This window comes from Agelaius tricolor, unplaced genomic scaffold, assembly GCF_023055355.1.
Source record: "Agelaius tricolor isolate 1412-34295 unplaced genomic scaffold, bAgeTri1.0.p SCAF_4, whole genome shotgun sequence".
Classification (NCBI taxonomy): domain Eukaryota; kingdom Metazoa; phylum Chordata; class Aves; order Passeriformes; family Icteridae; genus Agelaius; species Agelaius tricolor.
This window is the reverse complement of record NW_027269264.1, coordinates 48,459,940-48,486,764: the sequence shown is the minus strand read 5'-3', so window position 1 is coordinate 48,486,764 and position 26,825 is coordinate 48,459,940. Positions and strand designations below refer to the sequence as shown.

General features: G+C 47.3%; 1 protein-coding gene across 1 annotated transcript; it reads right to left on the bottom strand.

Moving 5' to 3' along the window:
- Nucleotides 1–270: 270 nt before the first annotated feature.
- On the bottom strand, nt 271–26,819 carry LOC139589299 (myosin-IIIb-like). Its single transcript, XM_071425602.1, has 30 exons — nt 26,660–26,819; nt 26,525–26,590; nt 26,320–26,450; nt 23,540–23,642; nt 20,498–20,600; nt 19,864–20,020; nt 19,458–19,560; nt 19,063–19,191; nt 17,706–17,814; nt 16,499–16,615; nt 15,966–16,066; nt 15,427–15,513; nt 15,187–15,252; nt 14,771–14,884; nt 13,729–13,840; nt 12,388–12,434; nt 12,012–12,077; nt 11,603–11,722; nt 10,630–10,715; nt 10,335–10,382; nt 8,759–8,806; nt 8,493–8,584; nt 7,155–7,286; nt 6,683–6,798; nt 6,162–6,361; nt 4,160–4,249; nt 3,137–3,302; nt 2,534–2,806; nt 2,243–2,316; nt 271–1,076 (listed from the first exon to the last, which is right to left on the bottom strand). Exons 1-29 carry the CDS (start codon nt 26,783–26,785, stop codon nt 2,266–2,268), a joined length of 3,159 nt encoding a protein of 1,052 aa, XP_071281703.1. The 5' UTR covers nt 26,786–26,819; the 3' UTR covers nt 271–1,076; nt 2,243–2,265.
- Nucleotides 26,820–26,825: the final 6 nt, after the last annotated feature.

Below are 26,825 nucleotides of genomic sequence, written 5' to 3'. Positions count from 1 at the left end.
GGGAAATGAGGCTGGCTGAGAAAGATGTTACAAGTGGAGTAAGGAGCACTCCAGACGTACTTCAGGCATAAGTAAGTACATGAGGAGTGGCTGTTACAGGTAGCAGTTGTATGCCAGGGTCAATGCCCCACGTGCCTTCAGCTTCTCCACTTTCACATGATCCCATGTCTACCCCCAGAGCTGTTAGCTGCTCTCTTTTATTTGCCATTTATGGCTGAACTGACTGCAGGTAACAGCAACAACAAAAAAAACACTGAGTTTCTCCACACAGGCAAAAAAAAAAAGATTTATTTTAAAAGGTAGGAAAAACAGAACAAGTAGTATGGTCCTTTACATTCCAAGCCCTCTACCCACCCTCAGTGTAAAGCAGCATGTTGTCCAGCCTGGACTTGTAGAGATTTCAGCCAGGATGAGTGAGAGGGTTTCACCAATGATTCCCTGACTTTAGCTCTGGTTAAGGACTGTGGAGCAGTGTGCCAGCACACTGGTGCATGGGCAGTGAATCCCCTTTACAAGAAAGACCTTCTTGACCTTGTCTCAGCTTCTGTTCAAGTGCTCCTGCACTCAACAAAAAGGACACTTCAGTTTTTTTTTTTTACTACCCAAGCCCAACTTCCCTTGGCTCCCAGAGCAGCAGACACACAGGACCAAAACAGAGAATATTAAAAGAGAAAGAGGTAGGTAATCAGATATTTGTGGCAGAAGAGGTTTTTGGGAGATACCGAGTTTGTGACTATTCACAGTGCTAGGCAAGGAGTCTCCAGGAACAGTGAAGTACTGACACACAGCCTGTCAGGCACTGTGGGTCTGTGCAGAGTGTGACTTCCCATCCTCCCCCCTCTGCCAGGATCAGACTGGTCTGGATGCTGCAGTCACAATCTGCCTCAGTGCTGAGGAAAGGGAACTTCTGCATCAGCTCTGTCTGAAAGCACAGGGACAGCTGGGTGCAGCAAAGAAAAGTTAAAAAAAAAAAAAGAAAAAAAAAAAAAAGAAAAAGGCTGCTGTATCTCTGGATGTGTTCACTGTTAGGCAAGGCCCAACCACACTGGAAGAGGACAGGTCTGAGCCACTTGGACCTGGAAGACAGTCAAGAAACACAACTCACTGGATGACACAAAAGGATTCACAATTAGGTATAAAATATATTTTGTATATAATTTTTTATACAAAAATACACAATTAGGTATCTCAGTACAACAAGCTTGCAGTTATCTATGCCGATCCCTGTGTTTTACCTTTCTTCTGCCTAACCTCTGACACAGGGAGCATCCCCTGGGTACATCAATGAATGGGACACAGAGAAATGAAGCAATTAAGCCAAACACTTCAGGGAGAGGATTTTTTCAGCTATTGAAGAGTTCCTGTCTTTCTCAGCTATGAAGGGAAAGACAAGACAGGCCCCAGCTAAAAAGCTTTGCTCCAGCATGACTTCCAGCATGGGAGCAGAACCACGCAGGAAACTTGGCAATCTTGGTGTGTGGCTGGAAGCCCTGGAGTGGGTCAGCAGCCAAAAGCGTGGCCTTCTGATCCCTCTCCATGCTCAGCTGACACGTACCAAGAGTCTTCCAGAGGTGTACTACAGCACCACTACAGCTCCCAGCTGCCTGCAGCAGCTGAGTGCGACAGGGGAGCTGCACATCCACCAGATACTTCGGATAAGGCAAGGTCAGTCAAAAGGCCTCTTCTGGCCCACTCCAGACCCGTGTCACCCACCCACTGTATCACAATCTCAATCACTAGCAGTGTTTCCACCGCTGAGACTTTGTTGAAAGTCCTCTTTACATCAACAAATTTGCTGCCTTTTCCCCTGCTTTGAGCCTTGCCTTCAGCTTGCTGTCTCTGCTGCCCCACAGGGCTCCCCACCACCACTGCCCCTCCAGCCCAGGAAGCCACTGGAGCTGACTATTGTGGCATGCATCCTGGTAGCCCTCGTCCTCCCAGCCCCAGCCCTCCAACAAACTGTGAGCTCCCTCCAGCAGCCTGGCTATTGTACTGCAAGCACTCCCTGCACCACAGCTGCTGGGAACCCAAAATTAGGCTGATTTTCCCGGGTTTCCCTGGTCTCTGTGTAGTCCTGGGATGGAAGCTGGCTGCTGGTCTCTGTTTTTCCTGCTCTACTTCTATGTAGCTTGTGGCCAAGAGATGCTACAGGTGAAACATGAAGGGAAGAGTTCCTTTGCTCCTCCACATCCCAGGAAACAGCAGTTGCTGTTTTCCCCCCCTGTACACTGCCTCCTCTTACCATGTCACCCAGGCTGTGCATCCTCAGTGCAGTGAGCTCCTCTCTCTAGACATGTTCATGGGACTGGAAGTGAACTGTGGTGAGAAGCAGAGAAACATCATTGGCAGGGGAGCACAGGCTGGCAAGGAATATTCCAAGGAATACAGTCTTGATCCCAAGACCACCAAATAAAACCCATAACCCAGGAGCCAAGTGCTAGCTGTGGAACCCTCTTGTCTCCTGCCTCTGGGCAGGGAAATTCCATGTGCCCCGGAGGGGCTGTGGCTTAGCAGAGGACATGCCCCAGCTCACCTGCTGGATTTCCTGCATTGCCAGGCGTATGGAAGAGCGGAGGCGAGGGAAGGCTCGTTGGCTGCTCTCTCCAGAGCTAGGCTTTGTTCTACTCTTCTCTGGGGTCTGCTGGTTTTGGAAATTCTTGGTCCTCCTGAACCACTGCAGAGCAGGTGTGCCACTGGAAGGCACGGAGGGGCAGGACTGTTTCTCTGGAGGGGTCTCCCCCTTGTCTGCTGGTGAACTCAGTGTGAGGTTCTCCAGATTTTTGTAATTCAAGCTCTCACTACTTTTCTGGAGAAAGAAGGAGTGGATTCAGCAGTGGTTTGCAGACCCTTCACACAGACTGAACAGCACAACGAAGAGAAATACCCAGCTGTGTCCACTGCTGACATTCAGGGGGCAGTGGGGTGTCACCCACCTGCCAGTGCCTCTCCCCCATCCCGACACTCCCCAGCTAGCAGCATTTCCCAGTGCATGCAGAAGCAGCCAAGCTGCTTGGCCAAAATGGGACACCCCTCAACAGGAACACAAAAGAGATGGTGCTGCAGCGTCTCTAAGCACTCACTCAAGGCACAGACCACACCCCATCCTCTTTTCCCCCTGGAGCCCCTGGGCACTCACCTGCCCACAGGGGACAGTCAGTCTCTCCATGAAGGGCTGGATGCCCACGCCCTGGTGGTAGCGCACCAGCTCGGTCAGCGAGGCGTGTGCCCGGTCCTCGCCCAGGATGACGTAGCGTGCGTTGGGCTGCACCTGGATCATGTAGTGTCTGCAGCGCCCTTCGCCCCTGGCGAGAGGGATGGACAGAAACAGTCATGACATGGGGGCCTCAGACTGTCAGAACCTGGCTCCTGCTTCCTGCACCCGTGGTCCTCAGAAGCCAGCTGTGATCAGGATCCTCAGTAACAAGGACCACACAGAGGCAGGAGATGTGCTGGGCACTAACATGTGCTCATAGATGCTGCAATCTCCTTCCAACCTGGTTTGCCCTCTCTGCCACAGAGTACAGCCTAAGCAGGACCTCTACCCTCGGAGCCACAGCACCCCACCCACAAACAGGTCTACTTTTTCAGTAAGAGACAGATTCCGCAGTATTCCATCTGCTACTACAAACTCCCTGAGGCACCCAGGACAGGAGAGGCTGAACATGATCCTCACTGGACTCCTCTGTGGAGCAGGTAATGTCCTCCAGTCAAGCAGTTTTATAGAATCACAGAATTCAAGAATTATATGACTGCAGAATTCCAGGAGCACAGAATTTCATGCAGTGCTCAGTTTCACAGAATCACTTAGGATGGAAAAGCCTTTAAGATTTTCAAGTTCAACCCTTAACACAGCACTGCCAAGTCCACCATTAAACCATGTCCCCAAGTGCCACATCTACACATCTTTTAAATACCTCCAGGGATGGTGACTCCACCAGTGCCCTGGGCAGCCTGTTCCTGTGCTTGACATCCCTTTCTGTGAAGACATTCCTCCTGACATTCAGCCTGAACCTACCCTGTCACAGCTTGAGGCTGTGTCTTCTTTTCCTGTCGCCAGCTGCCTGGAAGAAAAGGCTGACCCCCACCAAGCTGCAGGCCCCTGCCAGGAGTTATAGAGAGCAATAATGTCTCCCCTGAGCCTCCCCTGCCCATCACCTACCGGTATGTCAGGATGTAGCCTGGCCGGCTCTGGCTGATCCGAACAAGGAAGCAACCCAAAGGCTTGTCAATCAGCAAGTTTTCAGCTTCCCTGGAACCAGGAAAGAGTTTTTCAGCAAAGAGCCAGCAGATGCCTTGCCACACTGCTGGGATTCACATCCTATCTCATGTCCTAGCCCAGCAGTGTCCCAGGGAGCCCAGCATCTGCCCCATGTGCTCCTGGCTACAGAACAGGTCTCATGACTCAGATTGGTGGTGCAGGAGGCACTAACAGGCTGAGGAAGCACCATGCTCTCAGCCAAAGCCTCTCCAAGCAGGGCTGCTCCAAACCTGCTCCAGCAGGTTTGATTGTGCAATAGCAACAGCTGCCTTCCAGCACCATGCATGTCACAAAGCACCACTGAGATGAGGAATCTGTGCATGTGTGCACTTCCTATGGTCCAGGGATGAAGAAGTCAGGATGCTGTGGGGTAGTGGGTAAACCCAGCACCTTGGAAAAACACCAGCTTGGACTACACCACTCTGGCTTTCTAAACTTCCTGCTGAAAGGAGGTCTTCCCCTCCTCTGCCCAACAGACAAAGCTCTGCTTTGTGCTTTGCTCCAGGCTAAAGGTGACTGTAAATCACCAGGGCAATTTGGGGCTGCTCTGGCTGCTCCATTTCATGAGGCTGAGCTTACACTGCTGTGTGAAAACTTAAGTCTCTGCTTAAGCACCACTGTCTTTGGGAAGGATCTGCCACATTCTTCACTGTGCAGTGCTCATGGCTAGTCTATACTTGAATTTAGACTGTTTTGTCTTCCAGACACTAATTCCTCTCCTACATTATTTCATCTGTGGATAAAAGAATTATTACAGGTTAGGGCATCAATAACGATTGTAAAAAAATTAAAAGAAATGCAGTTACCAGAGAGCTGTGAGCTAGTGTCGTGTCCTTTACCAAGCTAATGTGCTGTGTAATGTCTCTGAGTAAACAGAGACAAAAAAAAAATCCAAGAACAAAGAAAAAAAATCCAAGAACAAAAAAAGGAAAAATCTGAAAAAATCCAAGAACGTAGATCTAGAAGTAGAATTGCAGTTTCAACAGAAAAAAAAAAAAAAAGAAACTAAAGCAAGATGATGAGGGTGTTCAGATGGCAGCAACATTGACAAAGGAATCCCACCAATTACAGAATATTGGCAGTTAACAAGTGTGGAGCACCACAGATCAATTTGCACACTGGTGAGATGGTAATGCCATCCTGCTCCTGTCTGAGCACTGGCATAATCAGCACCTCTCTGAGAGTGCTTGACTCAGCCAAGAGAGAAAAGTGTGAGGCATTTAAAAAGCTCAAGCATTTAAACAAAGTCTTGCAAAAAGATCCATAAGAAAGAAGGGCTTAGCGGATATCTCTCCCAGACTAACTAGAAGCAAATGCCACCTAGGCTGCATCTCCTTAGATAGACAGAGGTATCAACAAAAATCCTTCCTCTGCCTGTATCAGAGGGCTTTGGTGGAGTTTTGCCATTGGCTACTCCCTAAAGCCCCTCTTAATACTCTTTAAAATAAAAGTAAGCTGAATTCTATATTCTCCTGCTGTAAATTGGGGTCTTCTCCTGACCTCTACTGAAATATGAAGAACAGTCATAATGAATCAACTCGAAAGTTCATCTTCATGTCTCTGCAAATGGTCCAGAACAGAGAAAGTTCAGCATGTGTATATTTCCTCTGATTACTTTAAAAGCCTCCCATCCCTACACAGGATCTGTATTTAGGGACCCAGTGGACTTATGTACTATGAGTTTCCATGGTCTTTCCATGGACCTACATAAAGTTTCAGCTTTTACAACCTGTGGCAGGGACTCCCAAGCTTTCCCGTAAGGGTTTGATGCTCACAGATTAAAAGGGAAAAGTTATGCTGGTCACTCCCATTTCCATTCCACTTCTTTCCTGGCCAATTCAACCTACACAGTCCTAAGGACACGTTGATTTCCACCTGTGGTCACTGTGTCCAGAGGACTCACCTCCGACTGATCATCCCCTGCAGCCAGCTTGGAAAGGCCCCATCATCCTGCATGACCTTCTGGGCCTGTGTCTCTGTGAACCAGCGGAGAGTTGCTCCTCTCTTGAGTTTTCTCATTTTTGCTTCTTCCCCAGTCTGTTCCTCACTTCCCAGAACAGGAGGAGGCACAGAAGGGTTCAAGAAGTTATCAAAAGGAGTGGACTGAAAGCAAGGAGAGAGGGAAAGTCAGCACAAAAGCAAAGTCAAAGGCAGGGGACATTTGAAGAGATCACTTCAGCAGGTGACCCAACTCCTGAGTCCCTTAAGAGAAGATCTGTCACCAACTACTGAAAGTTGCTTTCAGTTCCTCAGAGGTCCTGACCATGCTTTTTATCTAACCACAGTAGGACTCACACTTCTCATGACAAGAATGACAACATTCTCTTGGGGCTGCATGCAGGAGGACATGTGCATGCAGAAGGTGGATGGAGCAGGGAACCAGCACACCTGGGTCAGGGCCCCCAGCAGAGCCAGTATTGCTACCTCTGTCAGTTTGCTGCGTGGCCGTGGCACTGGTGGCTGCTGTGACTGATCAGAAGGATGAGCACTAGACTGAGGGCGCCTCTTTCGTGGCATGGGGACTGGAAGGGAGTTTCTTTCTGCAACAAGAAGTAATAAGTAGGTGAACTTAAGCATCCCAAGATCCATAAGATCTATTCTCCACAGGCCTAGGACCGGGATAGGCTCTGCTGCATGGATTATGTGGCACAGCCTCCCTCCACAGCCTGGCCCTCCTTCCAGCACAGCCAGGCAAATTACCTTTATTATGTTTCTTCTGCTCCCCACTGACAATGCCACACTTCCAAAGAGCAGAAACATCATAAGCTCCCTGCCCACCACACTGATGGAATTCCCATCCCAGGGCAGGCCATCATGACCTGGAGCTCACAGCACTTCAAGGTGATCACCACACCAGTGGACACGCTCTGGGCCACTGAGAGTGGGAACAACTCACCCTGGGCCTCTGCTGCCAGTGCCAGCTGCCGGATTCTTTCTCTCTCTGCCTCCTCCTGTAGCCGCTGTGCTTGAGCTCTCAGGTCAGCCAACAGCTTTAGGAAACTCTTCTTGCATCTGAATCCCCTGAAAACTGTTCAGAAAAAAAGCTGTGGTTAGAAAAAAGATGCTGTTCATGCCTTTGTAATTCTCTCGGGGAAGAACACTGGGTGATAGTCCTTCATCCAGTACAAAACCCTCAACACCTGAATCATGTTAATAAAGAGCAATGGAAACTCTACTGTGAGCAGGCAGCCAAAACCCTGTGAGAACTCTCTTCTACTCTCTAAGCTGCCAGATCACAGATTTATAGAAATCGAATTACAGATCTAAGCTCTCATCTCTAATGCCAGGGCACTGAATACCTAAAAACAAAGCCTCACAGAAGGGCCTGTTAACCATCCATCTCTGTCCTTCTAGACACCATGAAGGAGACAGGATTTCCTTGATGCCAGCCCACAGGAAAACCTTTCCCATAAGCAGCCATTTGCAGGGCTCACCAGGAGGATTGCAGACATTGTGTGATCCCACCTACTCTACCAGTTATTAAAACACATGAAGTGTTTTTTAAGAAAGCTGCACCCTCTCCTTTCCCACTACCCACACACCCTCCCCATAGATGACAACAGCACACAGCTTGTGACCATCTGATGTTTGTCACACTCTTTGGTGCACAGCTGGAAGTTGCTCAGATGCTCCAGCAGTGCAACAACCCATATAGAAGAGAAGTGCAACAGAGGGGAGCTAAGCAGGGTGACAGCAGCCTCCTCCTCCTCCTCCTCCCCCTGGCTGCACAGTCCTCATGTAGGGAAGTACCAATCTGCCCACAGCCACTCTAAAGAGACTGGCTGCTAGAGCAGATGCTACATGGAAAGGAAAGAAAAAACCAAACCAGTTTGGTTTTTGGGCAGCCTTTCACCCCCTTTTGCCTGTCTCTGAAAACAGCAATGAGATCTGCTTCACTCATTTCCCTCTCCCCAGTTCAACACAACTCACAAACAATCCTTACTCCAGAGGACAGTGAGCCAGATTTCAGGACGCAGCCAAATCATGTGCCTGCCTTGCTCAGCCCAGCTCTTCTGCACACATTTTCCCTTTCCAAGGCTGACACTGAGGGCTCTCCCTGATTCAGGATGAGCACTGGGAATACAGGCATTTGCAAGAAGCACTTTGACTTCACAGGGCCTTGACACAGAGATGGCACCTGCCCTACCCTTCTGTCCTCTGCAAAGGTAGAGCAGGGACTGCAGAAAAGGTTTTCCTTCCCTGGTCTGAGATCAGCTCCTGTCCCAGTGCTCACCTTTCTGTATGATAACTGCTGCTCTTTCCAGTCGCTCCACATACTTTGCCAGCTGTTCCTGATGCCAATATTTAAAGAAAAGTCGAGACTTTCTGTGAAGTTGGAAGAGAAGGATGCAGTAAGAAACACTGTCTCAACTTTTATCCATCATCCTTTGAAGAGCCCATTCCTACAACCACAGAATTCTCCCTAAAGAGAACCAGGTGACAGCTTACACATGTAAAATATTAGGCTTCCCATTCCCAACAGCAGTGATCCACACCTACCCACAAATCCAGCCTTTCAGCTCTGTACTTTGCAGTATCTCCAAGCAGCTGAAAGAGACGAAAAAGTGAAATAAATAATTTTCCACCCAAAGCCAACAACAATTTTTTTAGTTTCATAAACGGACTTCATAAAGGGACATAAAGTGCCTCAGCAATTCCCAACAGTCAGTAAACTGGCTGTCAGTCTGTAATGCACCTTGGGGTACAGCTAGGATCACATTTGGGAAGAACATCCGCAAAGGGGCTCCCAGAGGCAGATTTACTTCAGCTCCCTGGGAGGCAATTCTGTAGAGCCTATTTTATTCTCTGAAGTGTTTTTCCTCATTCTGTTTCCAAGCCCTTTGGAGGACACAAGTTGCAAGGTCAGCACAGCAAGACTTCTGGGAGAAAGTCTGTTTTCCAATTCCAGTTTCATTTTGCAGACTCCAGTGATAAAATTTGGGTCACTCGGAAAGATTCCCCGATACTTGGAACTGAAAGCAGCTCTAGCTGCAACACACAGACAGCTTCCTCTCTCTCCTGCTAATCCAGGCTGTGAAATCATAGTGGCACTTTTTGCTAATATCTCACACAGTAAAGCAGAAGTGTTTTTCCTTCTATCTTGGCCAACTTCCACAGTGCCACAATCCACATCCACAGGATTTTCTTTCTGAAATGCATCCCGTGATTTTTGTGCCTCTAAACACACCACACTGCCTGTTTACAATAATCTTTCCCCATCTATGAGATTCTCTTGTGACCTCAGTTGGGTTTGAAATTCTTTCTATTCAGAAGCATCAGGAAGTTCAAGGAAGCACTGTGAAGGCAGGAGGAGCTACTGCCAGGAGAGAATTGCTCCAGGAGATCATTTAAACCCTTTTCTTAAATGACTTAAAAAAAACCCCTCGGCTGGCTTCTTTACATGATTCATTCTCACTATCAATCACAGTTGACACTGGCAGGAAGGAGAGGCTGGGAAAGTGGAGAAGAGGAGGTGGGGAACTGCTGCCCTAGATGTAGGAAGGAAAACACTGGCAGGGTAAAATCCTATTCCTCTGCAGAGCTGGAAGGATGTTTATGTGTGTAACAATCAGGTTCTAAAAGTGCTGATGGCATATTTTGCCTGTATAGAGACAAAATTCTTGGTTTAGAAACATCTTTAGCCTGGGAGACGTTCAGTGCTGGCTGCCTGTTCAGCATTGTCTGTATCTTCTTGTCCCATGTGGCCATCAGGAAAAAGCCTGGAGAGGACCCTGACAGCAGTACTTGAGTGCCTGACATGCTGAGTTCAGTGGACACCTTTGACCACTACTGTCATTCCCAAATTAAATACACGGGTCAGTTTTCATTTCACAGCACAACAACACTTTACAACAATTTAATTTAATTGCTACATAACAATTCAAGAAAGATTTAATTAATCATGGTATCAAATGCTTTTTAAACATTAAATGTCCTTGCCTGGGATCCATGTTCCCTATCACCACAAAACCCCATCCTCCTTTTTCTGTCCCTTTTACTCAGTTTCCTACGCTACTCCAAGCAAAAGCCTCTGAAAAACAAACCAGACTGCACACAACAAAGTTAATGTCCCTACCTTTCTTTTGTGAGGGGGACCCCGGGTTTAACCAGAAGAATTCCATATCTGTGGAAAACAAACGAATACAAACACATAAAAGCCACATCCTTGATGGGCTGAGCTGATCCCTATCACCCTGACAGCAAACAACAACAAATCACTATCTTTCCCACTCAGCCTCCACAGCAAATAACCCCATGACCTCAGACCACATGAACTTTGAAGAAACTCTTTCACTCATTGCCCATATCTGGTTATCAGGGTAATTTCCCAAATAATATCTAACAAGGAATATTCAGAGGTTTTAAAAGACCTTTCAGCAAATTCCTCAAAGAAGGGTCTCCAGGAAAAACCATCTCTTCGGATACGGATTGTCTCCAGCAGCCCATTGTACCGCAGCTGAAGCAGCACCATAAAGAGGATCAGAGAAACAAAGAGAAACAGGTCATTACGACACCAGTTCTGCTCCTTTGCAGGCAGAAATTACTTCATTCAGCCCTAAACTTCCCCAGTTCAAAATGAAAAAGTTTTTTTCTGAAAATGTTTTTTTGGTTAAGAACTGAAATTACCTCATCCTGTAACTCTGATGATTAACCACTCTGAGTTAGAAGTTGGAAACCATAAAAACCAATGACTGAAATAACTTCACCTTCCAGCCATGGGTACTGCTTTGCTTCTGTCCCTTAGAGGATAGCTTCATATTTCCAAATCTGGACACAGAAGTACTCTGAGGCATGGATGAACTTCCTCTTAATCCTATCCTTTCTTATATACATTAAAGAGGATGCTGAGCTTTCTGAACTCTTCTAATCATTTTCAGTATTCTTTAAGGCATCTATACCTCAGACCTGACAGAATATCCAACTAAAATCATATCAGTGCATTTCAGATCCTATCAAAGCAATCCCATCTTGGTTTCTATTCAGAGTTGCCCTGGCTGATGGGTGAGAACAGTCTCCTCTGGGAAGCAATTTTTCCAGAGTACTGTCTGTACCAGTCCCATCCAGGGGGAGATACAAAGATGAATCCTAGCACCTGACAAGCAGATCTCATTGCATTCATGAAAAAGAAATGAGAGAGATCTAAGACTGCAAAATCTGGAGACTAGCAGACTGCGTCACATAAACAACCAAGTACTCAGAATCTTTACACATATATAAAGTGTGGCCACTCTTTCTCTTGCAAGGGGAGACTCGACTGAGCCACCTTTCACAGCCTTTTGGAGGAATCTGCCCTCCCACTGAGACGTGGCAGAAATCCCTGTAAAGGACACTGTTTTTACTCACCTGCAGCAGCACCACCTGGTTGTCCAGCACACCTGGCTCCTTCTGGCTGTTGGGCTTTATGCAGCGCACAAAGTGTGGGTTAGCAGAATACATCTTCTCCATGAGCACCATCAGGGAATGCTGGCAAGGGCAGAGGAAGATGAACAATCCATCAAGCCAAAGCACTGCCACATGTACAATACCCTTCAGCAAGGACTGTTTTCTCACCCTGCAGCAACTTCCTGGGTTCTGCCAACAACTGGGCCCATCCCACCATGATCAGCCCTGCCTGGCCATCAGGAAAACCCCTGTCTACATAATGTCTGCTTTAACCATGCTTAGCACTCTGTAAGCAGTGCAGTGATACTTGCAGTGATAAAATTATCACTGCTTTCATCTCACGGGGCACCTCAGGGCAGCAGTAGCGTACCCGGAACTGAGCTCCAGCAGACTGCTTCCGTGTGCTGTTGAACTTGTCATCTGCTCCTGGCACCACCTGAAACCAGACCAAAACAAAGGATCAGCCCCAGAAAGAAGTGCTTGATTGACAGCCAAAGAGCACTGCTGGAAAGCAGATGGCAAAAAAGGAGGGAGAATGGATGTAACAGGAGGGAAGACAAGCTAAACATATAAATGGGAGAAGCAAGCACAAAACATGGTAAAAACCAAAGGAGAAACTGTTAGAAGCTGATTGCTGTCTGCTCTTATTTTAAGCCAACTACTGTCTGCCCTTTTTCAGACAGTTTCTCAAATAGTAATTATCAGGTAGCGTTTATCAATTGTGATATGGACCTGAAGTGCAATACCTTGGCTTTCACATGAGGCATCAGGGTCCCTGTCCTGGAGACAGTGGCTGGAAGAACAGAGACAATTAGTTGATTTTGTACCGTTGCAATGCACTAGGGCTAAACATTCAAACCTCACTTCACACACAAACCTCCTTACAAATACTGAATCATAGGATGTTCAGTTTCACACATGGAACTACTGTAGGAAGCACATAAGGCAGTCGTTACTAATTTCTTCCACTGAGAAGATAAGACCATCAGGTTATTAAATAAACCTAAATGACTTTCAGTGGAATTATCATCAATGGGCATCTAACAGTGCAGAAAAAATGGCACAGGCAGCAAATGGGGAGCTCACCTACAGCACTCAGGAGGTTATTTATCAGATATTTATCAGATAATCATAGATTATCAGGAGGTTATATATCAGATAGCTTATAACTAATTCAGTGACAGGATGAGAAAACCAGGGGACTTTAATTTACTAAAGGATCTAGTAAGAGTCTTGTGCACCCTTGATGTAATGGCATCATGAGAATCATAAAATCCCAGAATGAGGTCAGCAGTGTCTTCTGGAGGTCATCTGGACCAAACCCTTTGCTCAGCACCCAAAACCATTGCCCAGACTGGACAGCCAAACTGAGAACAGGTTGTATCTGGTGTTTATGAACTTTGAAAGAGCTGGGACTAGGCCAAGTAGCTTCAGTAAGTGAGAAAATGGTAATGAAGAAAGATAGTCCTGAGCAGTAGCTGAAAAACACAGTGGAGACTAGAAATTAAATTCATTAGTTTCTTGTAAATCCCAGAAAGTGGCATGGACTGAAAAAAATACAAAATTTCTATACCAGAAGCACAGTGTTCAGCCAGCCAATTTCCAAGGAAGTATCCACCTGACCTTTCTCTAATTTTTTTTATTAAATTTAATTAGAATTCTAAATTTAATTAGAAGCCTTGGAGAATCTGAATGCTTATTGATGACTGGAAAAGGGGAGCATAGTGGTATGAACTAAGAGTTTTTTTAACAATTTGTGAAGCTCCATTTTTAGAATCTATGATCTTGACCAGCTTCATTTCTAGACAAGAACAGAGTGTGTAGAAAGGACCAGTGAAGACAGTCCTGCACTGGCCTTGGAGAAGATGGGAAAGCATCTGAGGGGTACCTAATTCTCTGGAAGGGGATACCCCTGCCTTGCTTTCCATGGCAGGGAATAAACATGTTGCTCTGACAGCTCCACTGCAGGCTGCAGCATTCCCAGAGTCCCCCTGGCGCTGCCAGCTGTGAAACACACGAGCCTCATGCCCACACTTAACTCTTGCCAAGGTGGGCCCTGGCTCATGCTGGATGTGCAGAGGACTTGCCTGTGAACAGCACACTGAGCAAGGGGGTGACACTGTTGATGAAGAGCCCACGGACGCTGGCTGGCACGGTGTCTCTGTTCTTCTCTAGAAAGCCCCTGGCAGCATATTGTACCTGGGGAAAGGGCAGCAGGTCACTGAGGACAGCAGGGCACACAGGCTGGCTGCAAAAGCCACTTCTACAGCCTGCTGGGAGCTGACCATGAGTTAAACTGAATGTACTCTGCCCTGCACATGAATTCTTCAAAGACACATGTACCCCATTCAGATGCCAGCCCTGAGGAACCAAACCATGCACATGCCAGAGGCATCAGAACCACAGGAGTGCAGCATAACACCAAGACATCCACCTTTTACATGTTAAATGTTAATTTTTGTAATAATGAATGCCACAAATAATAACTTAGTCAACAATGCTGAGATTAGATTACTAAACTGCAAGTTACAATGACCTGAATTGTCATACCTGCTCCTGTTCCAAAAATTATCTCAAATCAATTCAATTTAATGTGGACCAATGCTTTCAATACTGGTGGCAGTAAAGTTACATGCAATAATGCTGAATCTCAAGCTGCTTAGATACCAGTGAATGGGTAAATAACTACCTTCACTTTCAAAACATTAATTACCCTGCTGTTTACACAGTGCTCCTAGGCGTTTGCAAAAAAATAGTCACTGCTGTGTTCTGGAACCCATTAGGTAAAGAAAAAGCCTTTAGCCTGTCCTTTGGTGCTGCACAGTGGACACAGTACTTTAATTTATAAAGTACTACTTTATGACTAGAATCCTAATAGAATGGTGATTAGAAGAATAGCAGATTCATGTAAATAATGCTACACTTCTGAGAGGTAGCCCCACTTTCCTGAGGGTAATTTTTACATAAATCCCAGCGAATTCTAGGAGGCAATCCACTGAAACACATCACTTCTGTTAGTGTCATCCTCAGACCACACATTCCTTAACATCAAAGCCTTATTTGTCAGGCAACACTCCCACCCCCTCCAACATACAGTCCAACAGCATTCTTCCTGCAAACAGTACATACTTTCCCAGCATAGTGAATGATGCTGAAGCCCAAAACACGGCCTCGGGCTGGCTGGAAGTGTAAATTCCCCTTAAAGCTGCTGTTTAGTTTATCCACAAATGTCTTATCAGTTGCCTGCAACAGAGCAGATTTCATAAGCTGCAACAGAAGCCTGATGAGGACACACAGAAACAAAACAAAATGTTGGAAGCATCCTTGGCTGTGCAGTAGTCTTCTGCTGTACCTTCTCTCCGACTCTTCTCAGGGATCCAAATGCCACTAGACTGCCTCTGATCAGGATGTCCTGTCTCATAAGTCACACATGGGGACATCTCTGTTCATCCTGCACTCCAGCCCAAGAGCTTTCTTTGTAGCTCAGATATACATTGATATATTAGCCCCCAGAATATTTTCCTTGCCTCTTGTCTCATGCATACCTGAGGGAATGCACTCTGCTCATCCAGAAGAGACAGCAGCCCAAGTGGCTTGGCCAGGAGCAAATTCTGAAGGAAAGAAGATGCATGGCAAATACATAAAGCAGAGCAGGACATCCCCTCTCACCCTCACCACCCTTTCCAGAGGTTCTCCCCAGGTGCATCTCCTCCCCATGGTAGAAAGAGCAAGACTTTTCTCTTGGCTGGATGGACCAATTATATTCTGTCAGTCCTCTCACTCACCAGAATAGGTTCATTATTGTTGAATGTGATGGTCTCCCAAGGCAGTCCTTCTTCCTTATATGCAGCCTGCTCCAGCTGGAAAATGTGCTGAAATAAAGAAAAAAGAGGTTGAAGCACCCACTAGACTTGGTTAGACAAACCCTGAACATCTTCCTTCCTGCCCAGAAAAGAGGATGGGGGTGTGGCACTCTCAGCCACAGCATGAGAGGTCCAAGATGTGGCTGCTGCTCTCCATGGCTCTCTGTAACCCTGGCACTCACTGGTGCTGGTGCATAAAGCAGGAACACTTGTCAGAGTGTAAGTGTCCCTGCTATTACAACTTTGATTACTGCTTGGTCCTTCTGATCTTCCTTTCCTGTCCCAGTGGCTCCCTTACCCCAGCAGGGAAGGTTGCTGCTCTCTATCTTGTCTCACTATTCACTATTTCTGTCCTTACAGGCAATAGATATGTTTTTCCCCAAGCTCTCCTGCATGTGCCAGGTGGAGCAGTGTTCTGCTTTCCCTGCAACACAAGGTGAGGTCACCCCCAGCAGACTTACATGGTTGAAGAAATGCTGCAGCTGCTCATTGGCCAAGTTTATGCAAAGCTGTTCAAAACGATTCACTGCAAAGTTTTCAAACCCAAAAATATCCAAGATGCCTAAAAAAAGGGAAGAATAGCACATAGTGGAGCCTGCAGACCATCCCTGCAGATTACTGTGTACACCAACACACAACTAAATCTCTTTTCACACAGCTCTTGTGGCACAGAGAAAATGCACCCAAGAGAGACACCAGTGGCAGCTCTTCCACAGCTTGAAGAGTTAGTTAAGAGAAGACCTCCTCCTGCTTGGCTTCTCTGCTAAGCCAGAGTGCCCCAGCCTCACAGTTACTTCAGACCAACTGACTGCTCAGAGCTGAACAAAGCCCTACAGACTTCATACTGCTGACTCTTATCTCTGGCATGATCACCGTTCTGATAATGCATCCCAGCACACAAGCTCTGTGAAACCTCATGCTGTGCCTTGTCCTTCGTTGTGGCTGAGGGATGCACATTTGAGAACAGAACAGGAGCAAGGCAGGCAGAACTCACCTATCTCCCTCAGCTCCACGTCAGGATCCACATTCTCAGCCAGCAGCTCATTGATCTTGCAAACAATCCAGCCAAACACTCGGCCATAGGCCACCTTTGCAATGGAGTCCCGAGCATCTGCACAGAGGGAACAGCAGCGGCTCACTGATGGGCTTTGCAGGAGAGCAGGGCACACAACACAGGCTGGCTCAATACACCCACCTCTAGCAACAGTGGCGATATGAAGCTACTTTAAAGACCAGATAAACATTGGATTGTCTGCATCCTTTGCAAGTGGGAGCTGTAAAAACAGCTCTTTAATTTCAAAATCTTCACAATCTTCCTACAAGATCAGCCATGCCTACCAGGGCATTTTTGAGTCATGCCACTTAGAATATCCAGAGAATTGCTTTCCCCTCTGAAGATACACTAAGTATGGATCCCCCCACTGCTAAACCAAGGGAAAAGCTCCAAATTTTACTTGGAAAATTGGATGGTTCTCTTCCTCCTAATCCATAGTTGCTAGGTGTTTAAATGCTGTAGTCAAGAAAAGGACATGATGCAAAGCTTGCTGACATTCTAAGAAGGAGATCAAATTAACATGATTTATGATTAGAGATGTATATTTTATTGTTTAGAGAAATTTGTAAAACAGAACTAGCTAATCCCATTTCATTTTCTTCTTTCATTTATTTGAAGCAATAATCTCTCTTTTTAATTATCTTTTAAATGAACCTTTTGCTACAGATTTTTTTAGATTATTTTCTTGTTTTGTTGAAAGGGAAAATAACACCTTGTGTCTGCTATTTTACTTTTTTCACTCAATTTCTGACACTGTGACATCTTGTTGCTCTTGTGGTTGTTTCTCCATTTATTACCTAGAGCTCTGCACACTGCCAGCACTCTGCAACAGGAGCCTTCCCCTGTTTTCCACAAATACCCGGAGTTTCTTTCTGGGCTGGACTGAAGCAGAAAGCAAAGCTAATTCCTTGGTTTCTCATTTAATCTCTGCAGTCTCCTGGAGACCAAACAAAAGCAGCATTCATGGCCCTCCATGTCAGTAAGCGACTAAACAGATAAACACTGACATACTTCCCTCTGTGTGAGAGGAATGAAGGGGCACAGAAGGACATCTTTGTTCCCAACAAGCTGCACATGTGTGGGGATACCCTTCCATCAAAATCCAGTCTTTCTAGCCAGCACATCTGCAATTCATCATGTTTCCTACCTTCTGCCTGCTGCTGGGTGTGAAAGCGCTGGATCTGCTCGCCTCGGGTCACTGATGTTGTACAAATCAGGCATTTTAACAGCTCATCTTCCTGGACTCCAAACTGACCCTGGGAAACAGGAAAGAGACGAGGACAGTCAGTCATAAACCCTTACTCTGCTCGTGGTGATTGCGTCTGTCTGTGTGTAATGGGGTCATGATTCAGGCTCAGGCCTTTGAGCCCCACTGTAAGGTGAGTGCTACTGCTGGCACCAGAGTCAGATGTGGGCTCTGATCTGTTCCATCCCCGCAGTGACCAGCCTCACACACCTGCTCCCAAATACTTTTTGTTTTGCTCTTCCAGTGCTGCCACCTTTCACCTTCTTTGGGAGCCACGCCAGTCCCTGCTGAGCAGTTTAATGACTTATGGAACAGCACCACACAGAGGTGACTGTGCAGGTGCTGAAGCATCTGAGCTTCAGAGTCACAGGAACCGACATGAGAGGCAGGAAACAAAGCAAACTCAGACACACAGAACCTCTCAGAGGTTTAACAGGAATTCCCCTCCTGTGGGCAAGAAATGAGGAGCAGGCTTTCAGAAATAAGATAAAAAGAAGTTGGCTGCTGAACAGAAGTAGGTGGTTGTTTCTGGTATGGTGTAGGAGGGAAACAAGCAAAGGTAGTGAAGTATGGTGTAGGTAGTGAAACCAAAGAGCAAGGGTGCTGGGATTTCAAACAGGTCAAAATGAAAAGAAATAGAAAGGGGAGAAGGATGTTACTTTTTTCTGTCCTGTGTTGTTAACAAAGCAGGATAACTTCTCCATCCCATAGAACAAAAATGGAATGGTCCTGGGAAATACATAGTTCTTAATCTGTGATAACCTAATGCAAAATAACAGAAAGCTTAATTCAAGATAACCAACAAAAATGGTTAAAAAAAAAAAAAAAAAAAGCTTAATTCAAGATAACCAAAAAAAATGATAGCATGTAGGGTGGTATCCTTGGACAAAATCTGATGAAAACACAGAACTAATGTGCAGATATTGCACACCTGAATTTCTCCAAGGCATCATCAAACTCACTAACATAAAACATTTAGTTTTAAAAAGCTTGTGTTTTATGAAGTCAGCAAGGTATATGCTGACTATGTAAGACAAGAAACAGAAGCTGAGATGCATCTCTCTGGGTATGAATAGCAGTGAACACAGATGCTGTCATGGGGTCAAACTGTACATTTCCAAAAAAACCCTTGTTCTTTAGAAACTTTCACATTCTGAGGCAGAAAATATCCTCTGCCAGGAACATCTCCTGCAGTCACACAGCCAGTAGGGAAGAGCATAATACCCATAAGGTTTTGTCAAAATTTCTTGTGACTCACCGCTGCAGCCTTCAGCCATCCCTGGGAGGCCTCACTGACCTTCAAAGACCCATTGCTCTCCTCAGGCTCAAAGGTCACATTGCCCAGAGACAACACACCAGCCAAGATAGCCTGCATGTCCACTTGCTCCTAAAACACAAAAGAAAGGAGACTGAAAAACCCACCAGCATGTAGCATGTACAACACAGATGACCCAGAAGTTGGAGAGGTTAAGGGAAGAGGCACAGGCAACCTGTGGGAAAAAGCACTCCACAAAGTCTGTCAGACTCAGGTGATCTGAAAGTAACATGGAAAATCTAGAGAAAGAAATAGGTCTGAGCTTCAAGAGAGGAGTTACAAAGAAACCCTGTGCCTGCAGGAAGCACAGATGGAAATGAAACAGCCCCAGGACTAACCTGTTCTTGGAAGCCCACCATGTCAAGGGCATTGCAAACCTCTTGGTATTTGTGCTTCCAGTGTTCAGCTACTTCCTGTGTACCAAATCGTCCACTTATGTACCTGAGAAAGTGCACATCCCATAAAAACTGTCACACAATCGGCACCGTAACTCAGCCATCCCTAATGGGTACAAAGTAGATCACCAGAAGGGGAAAGAAACTTTTCCAAGGTAGGGCAGCAGATACCCCTGACCTCCCAGCTTCCACGATGATCTGTATCTCTTCACATAGTGCCATCCAGATCCCGCTCCAGCTTCCACTCACCCACAGATAAAACCCCAGGGCAGAGGAAGAAACTCCATTACGCTGTTTTCCCCTTCACCACCCACCACAAAGACTAAACTAGGGTCCGTCTTTGACGCACCTGTAGAGTGAAGGATCCAATAACCCATACATCTCCTTCTGCTCTGCAGACAGTCCAGCAAACATGTAGTAGAAGATGTGGAAATTCCTCTCCCCGGTATCTTGTTGTACCACCCGTGACTTCTCTAAAAGGTACTCACTCAGCTTGGCACCTTGCACTGCACACAAAAAAGGTGACAGGGTGGGGAACTTCACTCTGGGGGACAAGAAGCTGCCTGGGCTGTCTCACATCTCTTCTGTACCAGGAGCACAGAATTGTCTAAATTAACTTTCTTGTGCGTAAGACCCTCTAGGCTGACCAGTACACTGGAAGTGGGCTTCTCCATGCTTCCTGTGGTCTTAGAGATTTCTGTTCACCTCTTTCAGCAGAAACAAAGGCTTCTGGCATCAGAATATTACTGACACCCTGCACTCTCACCCCCATATCCTTGCTGTACTCCCAGTCTGTCCAAATCCAGGCCTAATCCTATCCAGGTCCTATCCAATAGTGGTTGCTGTGAAATTTTACTTAATTGCACACCCTTCCCACAGGTAGCCATGCGCCAAAATTTTACCCGCCACAAGTTCTGGCTACTCGAGTCCACTCCCTCCAGTTCCTAACCATTCCCCAGGCTAGTAATGGCCCTTGACTTTACCTGTATTTCTCTGGAAACGCAGCTGTATGTATTTTCCAAAGCGGCTGCTGTTGTCATTCATCACTGTCTGGGCATTGCCAAAAGCTTCAAGCAATGGATTCACCTAAAACAAGTGAAGAAGGAGAACAACCATTCTTCAGATTAAGCAATCCAATCTAACTTCCTTGGAAAAAATTATCTTTAGCATTTTCTAGTCAGAGTTCAGCTGGAAAAGGAACCACTCCATGAATATGGATGAGCACCTGTTTTATCTCTGCCTGGATAAAGAAATTCAAAGAGGCAAATATCACAAAGACTAAGCAGTTTGAGATTAACAATGATCAGTACAATTGAATTGCTGGGATCTCAGTAAGATCATTGAGTTATTTTTTAGAAGATAAGGTTGGTACAACCTATTTCCACACAGTACCTGCTGTCACTAGATAAATTGAGTGCTATACAAGAGCAGTAAACAAAGTCACCATGGCACTCAGTTATTAAGTATGACAGCTTAGCTACTGAAATTTGTAGACATAAGGACAGTGTATAATAAAGAAATTAACAGAACAATCAGACCAGCTTGCTAAGCTGGATGCAAAGGTAGCAAAATGAGAGTTTTTCTATATTTGAGTAAAGAATGCCTGTCAACTGAAAGAACAATGCCTCAGAGTAGATGCTGGATAGCCTGTTGAACACAGCTTTAAGGTATGATGGCAATCCCCCAGAGGACTAACTTTAGTCCTTGGATATATCTAGAGGGACCAAATAAGATGCACATTATTTCTTCACCGTCACATCTAGGCTTTCCAAGGGCAGCTCATCTGGGCTGAAGTGAGTTATTTCCAGGGAAGGAATTGCAGGCTAGTTCTAGACACTCTGCAAACACAGCTCTCCTGCCTGTGGAACCTGCTCAGGTCAGAAGCAGCCTGGCAGTGTGGCCCAAGCCAGCTCTAAGCAGAGACAGCAGGTGTATTAATGCCATGTTCCCACAACCCAGCACAGACCTTCACCTTGGATCCACCATGGATGACAACACACTGAATTAATTCACCATTCCAGGGCCCAAAGCAGAGCACGGGGCATTGAGTTTATGTGTCAATATACTGGTTGTAGGAGGAGCTAAAGCTGGTTTCTGTGAGGAGATGCAAGACACTTTCCCCATGTCCAACAGAGCCATACAGACCTGTCACTGGCCAAGGCTGAGCCCACCACTGTGAGCAGCAGTGCCTCGGGTAAAAACTGCTGCACACACACAGAAGGGAGAGAGGAGTGGGAATGTGTGAGAGGAACAGCTCTGCAGACACAGGGTCAGTGAAGAAGGAGGGGCAGGAGCTGCTCCAGGAGCCAGAGCAGAGATTCCCTGCAGCCCCTGGTGCAGCCCTTGGTGAGGCAGCTGTGCCCCTGCAGGCCCAGGGGGGAGCAGAGATCCACCTGCAGCCCCTGGAGGAGCCACAGCAGAGCAGGTGGGTGTGCCTGAAGGAGGCTGTGACCCCATGGGAAGCCCTCACTGGAGCAGGCTCCTGGCAGGGGCTGTGGAGAGGAGGCCTCACTGGAGCAGGCTCCTGGCAGGAGCTGTGGCCTGTGCAGAGAGCCCCTCACTGGAGCAGGCTCCTGGCAGGAGCTGTGGCCTGTGCAGAGCAGCCCTCACTGGAGCAGGCTCCTGGCAGGAGCTGTGGCCTGTGCAGAGCAGCCCCTCACTGGAGCAGGTTCCCTGCCAGAAGCTGTGGCCTGTGGAGAGGAGCCCGTGCTGGAGCAGGTTTGCAAATAGGACTTGTGACCCTGTGGGGGGCCCACACTGAAGCACCCTGCTCCTGAGGGACTGTACCCTGTAGAGGGGACCAGACCAGAGGAGTCTGCTCCTGAAGAACCCCAGGGAGAGTCTTGACCCTGGAGCAGCTTGCTCCTGAAGGAGTGCATCATGTCAAGGCACCCATGCTGGAACACTCTGTTCCTGAAGGACTGTCTCCTGTGGGAGGGACCCCATGCTGGAGGAGGGGAAGAACATGAGGAAGAAGACAGTAGCACAGGTAAACTGTGATGAACTGACCTCAACACCCATCCCCTATCTGCCTGTGCTGCTGGAGGGAAGAAGGTAGAGAACCCGGGAGTCAAATTGAGCCTAGGGAGAAGAGAAGACTTGGGGAAGGTGCTTCAAGATTTGTTCTCATTTCTCGTCATCTTACTCTGACATTAATTGGCAAGAAATTAAATTAATTTTCCCTAAGATGAGCCTGTTTTGTCTGTGATGGTAGTTGCTGAGTGATCTCACAGTCCTTATCTCAACTGATGAGTTTTTGTTATGTTTTACTCCCCCTCCTTAAGTGGACAGGGGTAGAGACAGAGTGGCTTGGTGGGCACTGGTTGAAGTCAACCTACCACACAGAGAAAGACCTCTACGTTTCTACAGGAAATCTGAAAAGACAGACTTTAAAATGAAGCAGTCCAAGAACTCACTCTTGTTAATCTATCACATGGAAGGTTTAAAGTATGATTTGTTTAAAAAAAACCTCACAGCTCCCTGGGGAGAAATTCAAGTGGAAATATTTCAGACCAAAGAGTCAAATATGTTTCAAAATGAGCTAGCAAAGACATATGAAAAGAGCAAGCATGGCAGTTAGCCAGCTAGCAGGTATGTGCCTGACAGTATAAGTAGCCAAGCATGGGTTACTAAAGAGTGTATGAATTCTTCATCTCTCTGTACCATTAAATCAAGGTCTGATTTTTTTAATGAAAGTGGCATGTTCTACTTTGTTCTACCTCAAACAGGAAATTATTTAGAAAAATGCCACCAATCTCTTGTAAAAGAGAACATGATAAATGATTGCAATGGTTTTCTTTAATTTAAGAACCATCTCCAGCAAACAGAATTACTGACCTACTAACCCTTCTAATTTGTGGCCAGGTATCTCACCATTCTTATCCACTGTTTTCTTATGTGTCTTGTGTGTGGCTCCCTGATTTCCAGTGGTGATTCACCAGCAGGCTTCCTAAGCCTAATGCAAGTTTTCTTGCAGCAGTGTTGCTTCTCTTCTACACCTTCAAGCACCATCCTGCATGACCTACCTGAAGTATCTGCTGCTCCAGCTGTGAGTTGCCTTTGCATAGGTTCATTATGTGCTGCAACAACAACTTCGTACTCTCTGTTTTCCCAGCACCACTCTCTCCACTGCCAAGAAAAAGCAAAATAAATTCCATCAACCTTAAAGTATAGTTGCTCTGCCCCTTATGGCTCAAGTCCTCCATCACTTGAGAGTGCTCTGCAAGAGTTTCACAATTTTTTCATCAAAATCACCTGTGTGAGAAAAAGCTCAAGTGCCACAGCTTTACACGTGAACCATGAGGTTCTTCATCAGGGAACTTTTCCCCCCTCTGCAAGGGAGTACAGATATACCCCATGCTGTCACTTCTGGATGGGATGTATCAGACAGACCATTTGCTCTGCTTCAAAAGCCATCTGGTACATCAACTTCCTTGAAAATGCTGGAGCCAACAACTTCCTCTTTCTCCAGAGAGATTTGCCCTACCTACATCACACCCACACCTGGATATTGATCATAAGATGCAGTGGCAGTCTCAGATCTCAAGTGTTCACACATCCATGTGCCAGACAGCTGGGAATGCAGGTACAGAGCTGCCCGCACTCCCACAGTGCCAGCAGTGCACGTCACTGTGCTGTCACACATCCATGGTGCCTCCGCCTCCAAGTCAAACAACCAGCTCTTGGAAAGGGCATTTCCCCTGTCCTGGGAGAGGGAATGTACAATCATTGAGACAACATGCCCTTAACTGACAACATCACACCAGCTGAGAACTTCAGCATGTGCATGAAAAAAAATAAGTGCAGGAAATGCTGGAGGCATACTTGAGGGCAGGTCCCCATTTCCTTTGAGCCGACCTTTGAGCGTGTGGTGTGGCTTTACTGCTTTGTGGCTGCCAGTGGCTCTGAGCTTGGTATCAAGTGTGTGTCATAGGTGGCTAAACACCTCAAGCAGGTCCCTGATCTCAAGCACAGGTCACACCAGCACCATCCAAAAATATACAAACAAAAAAGGACCATTTTGCCCGTTGAGAACATGCCACCCAGTGCCCCTGCTCAGTATGTCAGGTTTATTTTTATTTTTCAGTAACTCCCTTCTCCACAAAAAAAAATATCCAACAACACTTCCATGGCTCAAGCTTGACCTTAGACCTTCCAACAAGCACAACACCTTCACAAGGCCCTGCAAGCACAGCTGGTGTGTAACTGCCCCAGCTCTGAAGAAATGCTATGTCATCTTCAGGTGACCCAGGTGCTGTACTGCACCACATGCAGGCTATGACTAATGTCCTTTGGGACTGGGAAGGCAAGAGGAGCCAGTAGAATTTGTGGCTGAAGACAATTTGGTAGCAATGAACACTTATGGCAGCAGCTGCTTCATCCAACATCACCTCTGAAGGATGCAATCCAGACCTCCCAGACTCAGCTGGAGACACCAAAGAGACCACCAGAGACAGCAGATCCTGGTGTGTTTCTGTGGTGTTGTGGGGAGCTGTGGTCTAACAGGAGTGACCTCATCTTCCCTTCCCTGTTCACCCCAACTGTGCTCAGATAGGAAAACTTGTTAATGAGTGTTTCACCACCCATAGAGAGGAAAACCATGAACTTCCTGTGACAGTAACACACAGACCAGCTAAAAGGACAGGAGTATATCAGACTCATTTCTGAACTGCTGGCAGAAAACAACCAGACCACTGACCACAAATTCTCACAGGTTACTCTTTCTTGTCTTCCACCTCCCAAGAGAAATACAATGACTGGTCTCTATACCCCAAAGTCCCACCAGCAGTACCTCTTGTACCCACTGGCCACCACTTGCTGAGAGTACTTCATGTAAAGCACAGGCACCAATGGCCTGAAGGCTACAGAAATGAGTGGGGCTCAAGTGCCCCTCAAAGTCAGCTCCAGTCCCACCAAAACACTCAGCAGTGATTCAGTAGTTGACTTCCACACCATGTAGACCGAAAGTACTGATAAAATGATAAGAAGGCAAATACAAAGGAGCATTAAATCAAACAAATTGGCAAGTAGCATTTTAACTGAGAGGACATTTAAACAGTTCTCTACAACACCCAGCTGTAGAGGAGAGGCAGTTAATGTTTCAAGGCTTTCTCCTGGCTTTTCAATGCTTTCTCTGCTAGTTGATGTTTAAGGCTTTCTCGGCTAAACGATGCTACCTGCTGCGCTGCAGAGTTCCAGCAGAATAGGAATGACAAAATGGAGTAAAATGTTCGTGGTACTGGTAGGCTCTTTGGGTAAAAGAGCCACTTTTTCCTGACTTCTAGAGCACAGAACTGCCCACGACTTTAAGATCCTCCCCAACCAGATTCCCAAAGGTCTTAGAAGAGAAAAGCATGTTTTAATACTTCCTGCTCTTTGCTTACACTTGGGAAGCTCACTTTGTGAAAACTAGTTCCTTCCATTACCATCCTTCCAACTTTTACTACAGCTTTTACCATGGAAGTTGTGCTGCCAGAGCAGAGCACCCAATAGCTTTTCCCAGAGCAGGATTCCAGCGGCTGGTTCCCCACCAGAAATGAACCTGGCATCTTTACTGTTGTAAAGATTGCTGGCCGAGCTACTCCAGGAAAGCCAGTTTTGTCTGCTCACACGCTCTCACGACGTGCCCGCTCATCTGTCTCGAAAGCGGTCGGGATCAAGGATGTGTTGCCAGCGCAGATGGATTTTCACTCATCAACAGAACCGGAGAGGAGCTTCACCTGAACCCTGGGCAGGGAGACCCCAGCGAGAGCTCGGGGGCCACCCCCGGCCCCCGCCGGCCCCGGGACCCCCGCCCGCCGCTCACCTGATGAGGATGCACTGGTTGCGGGGTCCGCCGCCCCCGCGGCCCAGCATGGCGTGGTAGGCGCGGCTGGCCACGGCGAAGATGTGGGGCGGCAGCGCGTCGGTCTCCAGGCGCCGGTACCGCTCGGAGACCTGCGGGGAAGCGGCGGCGGAGAGCGGTGAGCGGCCGGGAGGCGGCGGGGAGCGGCGGGGGGCGCGGCGCTCACCTCTCTCCCGTAGAGCGGCAGCGGCTGGAAGGGGTTCATGGCGACCAGGATGTCTCCGATGTCAGTCTGTGGGGACGGGACAGCCGATCAGCCGAGCGCCCGCCGCCGCCCCCCGCCCCGGCCCCCGGCACTCACGTAGATGCGCTGCTGCAGGAAGCGCTCCCGCAGCCCGGCCAGCAGCGCCGCCTCGTCCAGCTCGGCCAGCGCCGCCAGGTCCCCGGCCACGCCGGGCGAGGGGCCACGCTGCCCCGGCAGCACCATCGCTGCCCGCCGCCACCGCCCTGCCCGGCCCGGCTCGGCC

Bases quoted from the DNA above. Each gene is read 5' to 3' on its own strand.
- LOC139589299 (XM_071425602.1), bottom strand. From the start codon at position 26,785: ATGGTGCTGCCGGGGCAGCGTGGCCCCTCGCCCGGCGTGGCCGGGGAC. The intron at 20,021-20,497 runs GTAAAGTCAAGG...TTTTGTGTGCAG, and splicing joins GCGTTTCCAGAGAAATACAG to TGCAAGGTGCCAAGCTGAGT. The intron at 19,561-19,863 runs GTGCGTCAAAGA...GCACTTTCTCAG, and splicing joins TTGGATCCTTCACTCTACAG to GTACATAAGTGGACGATTTG.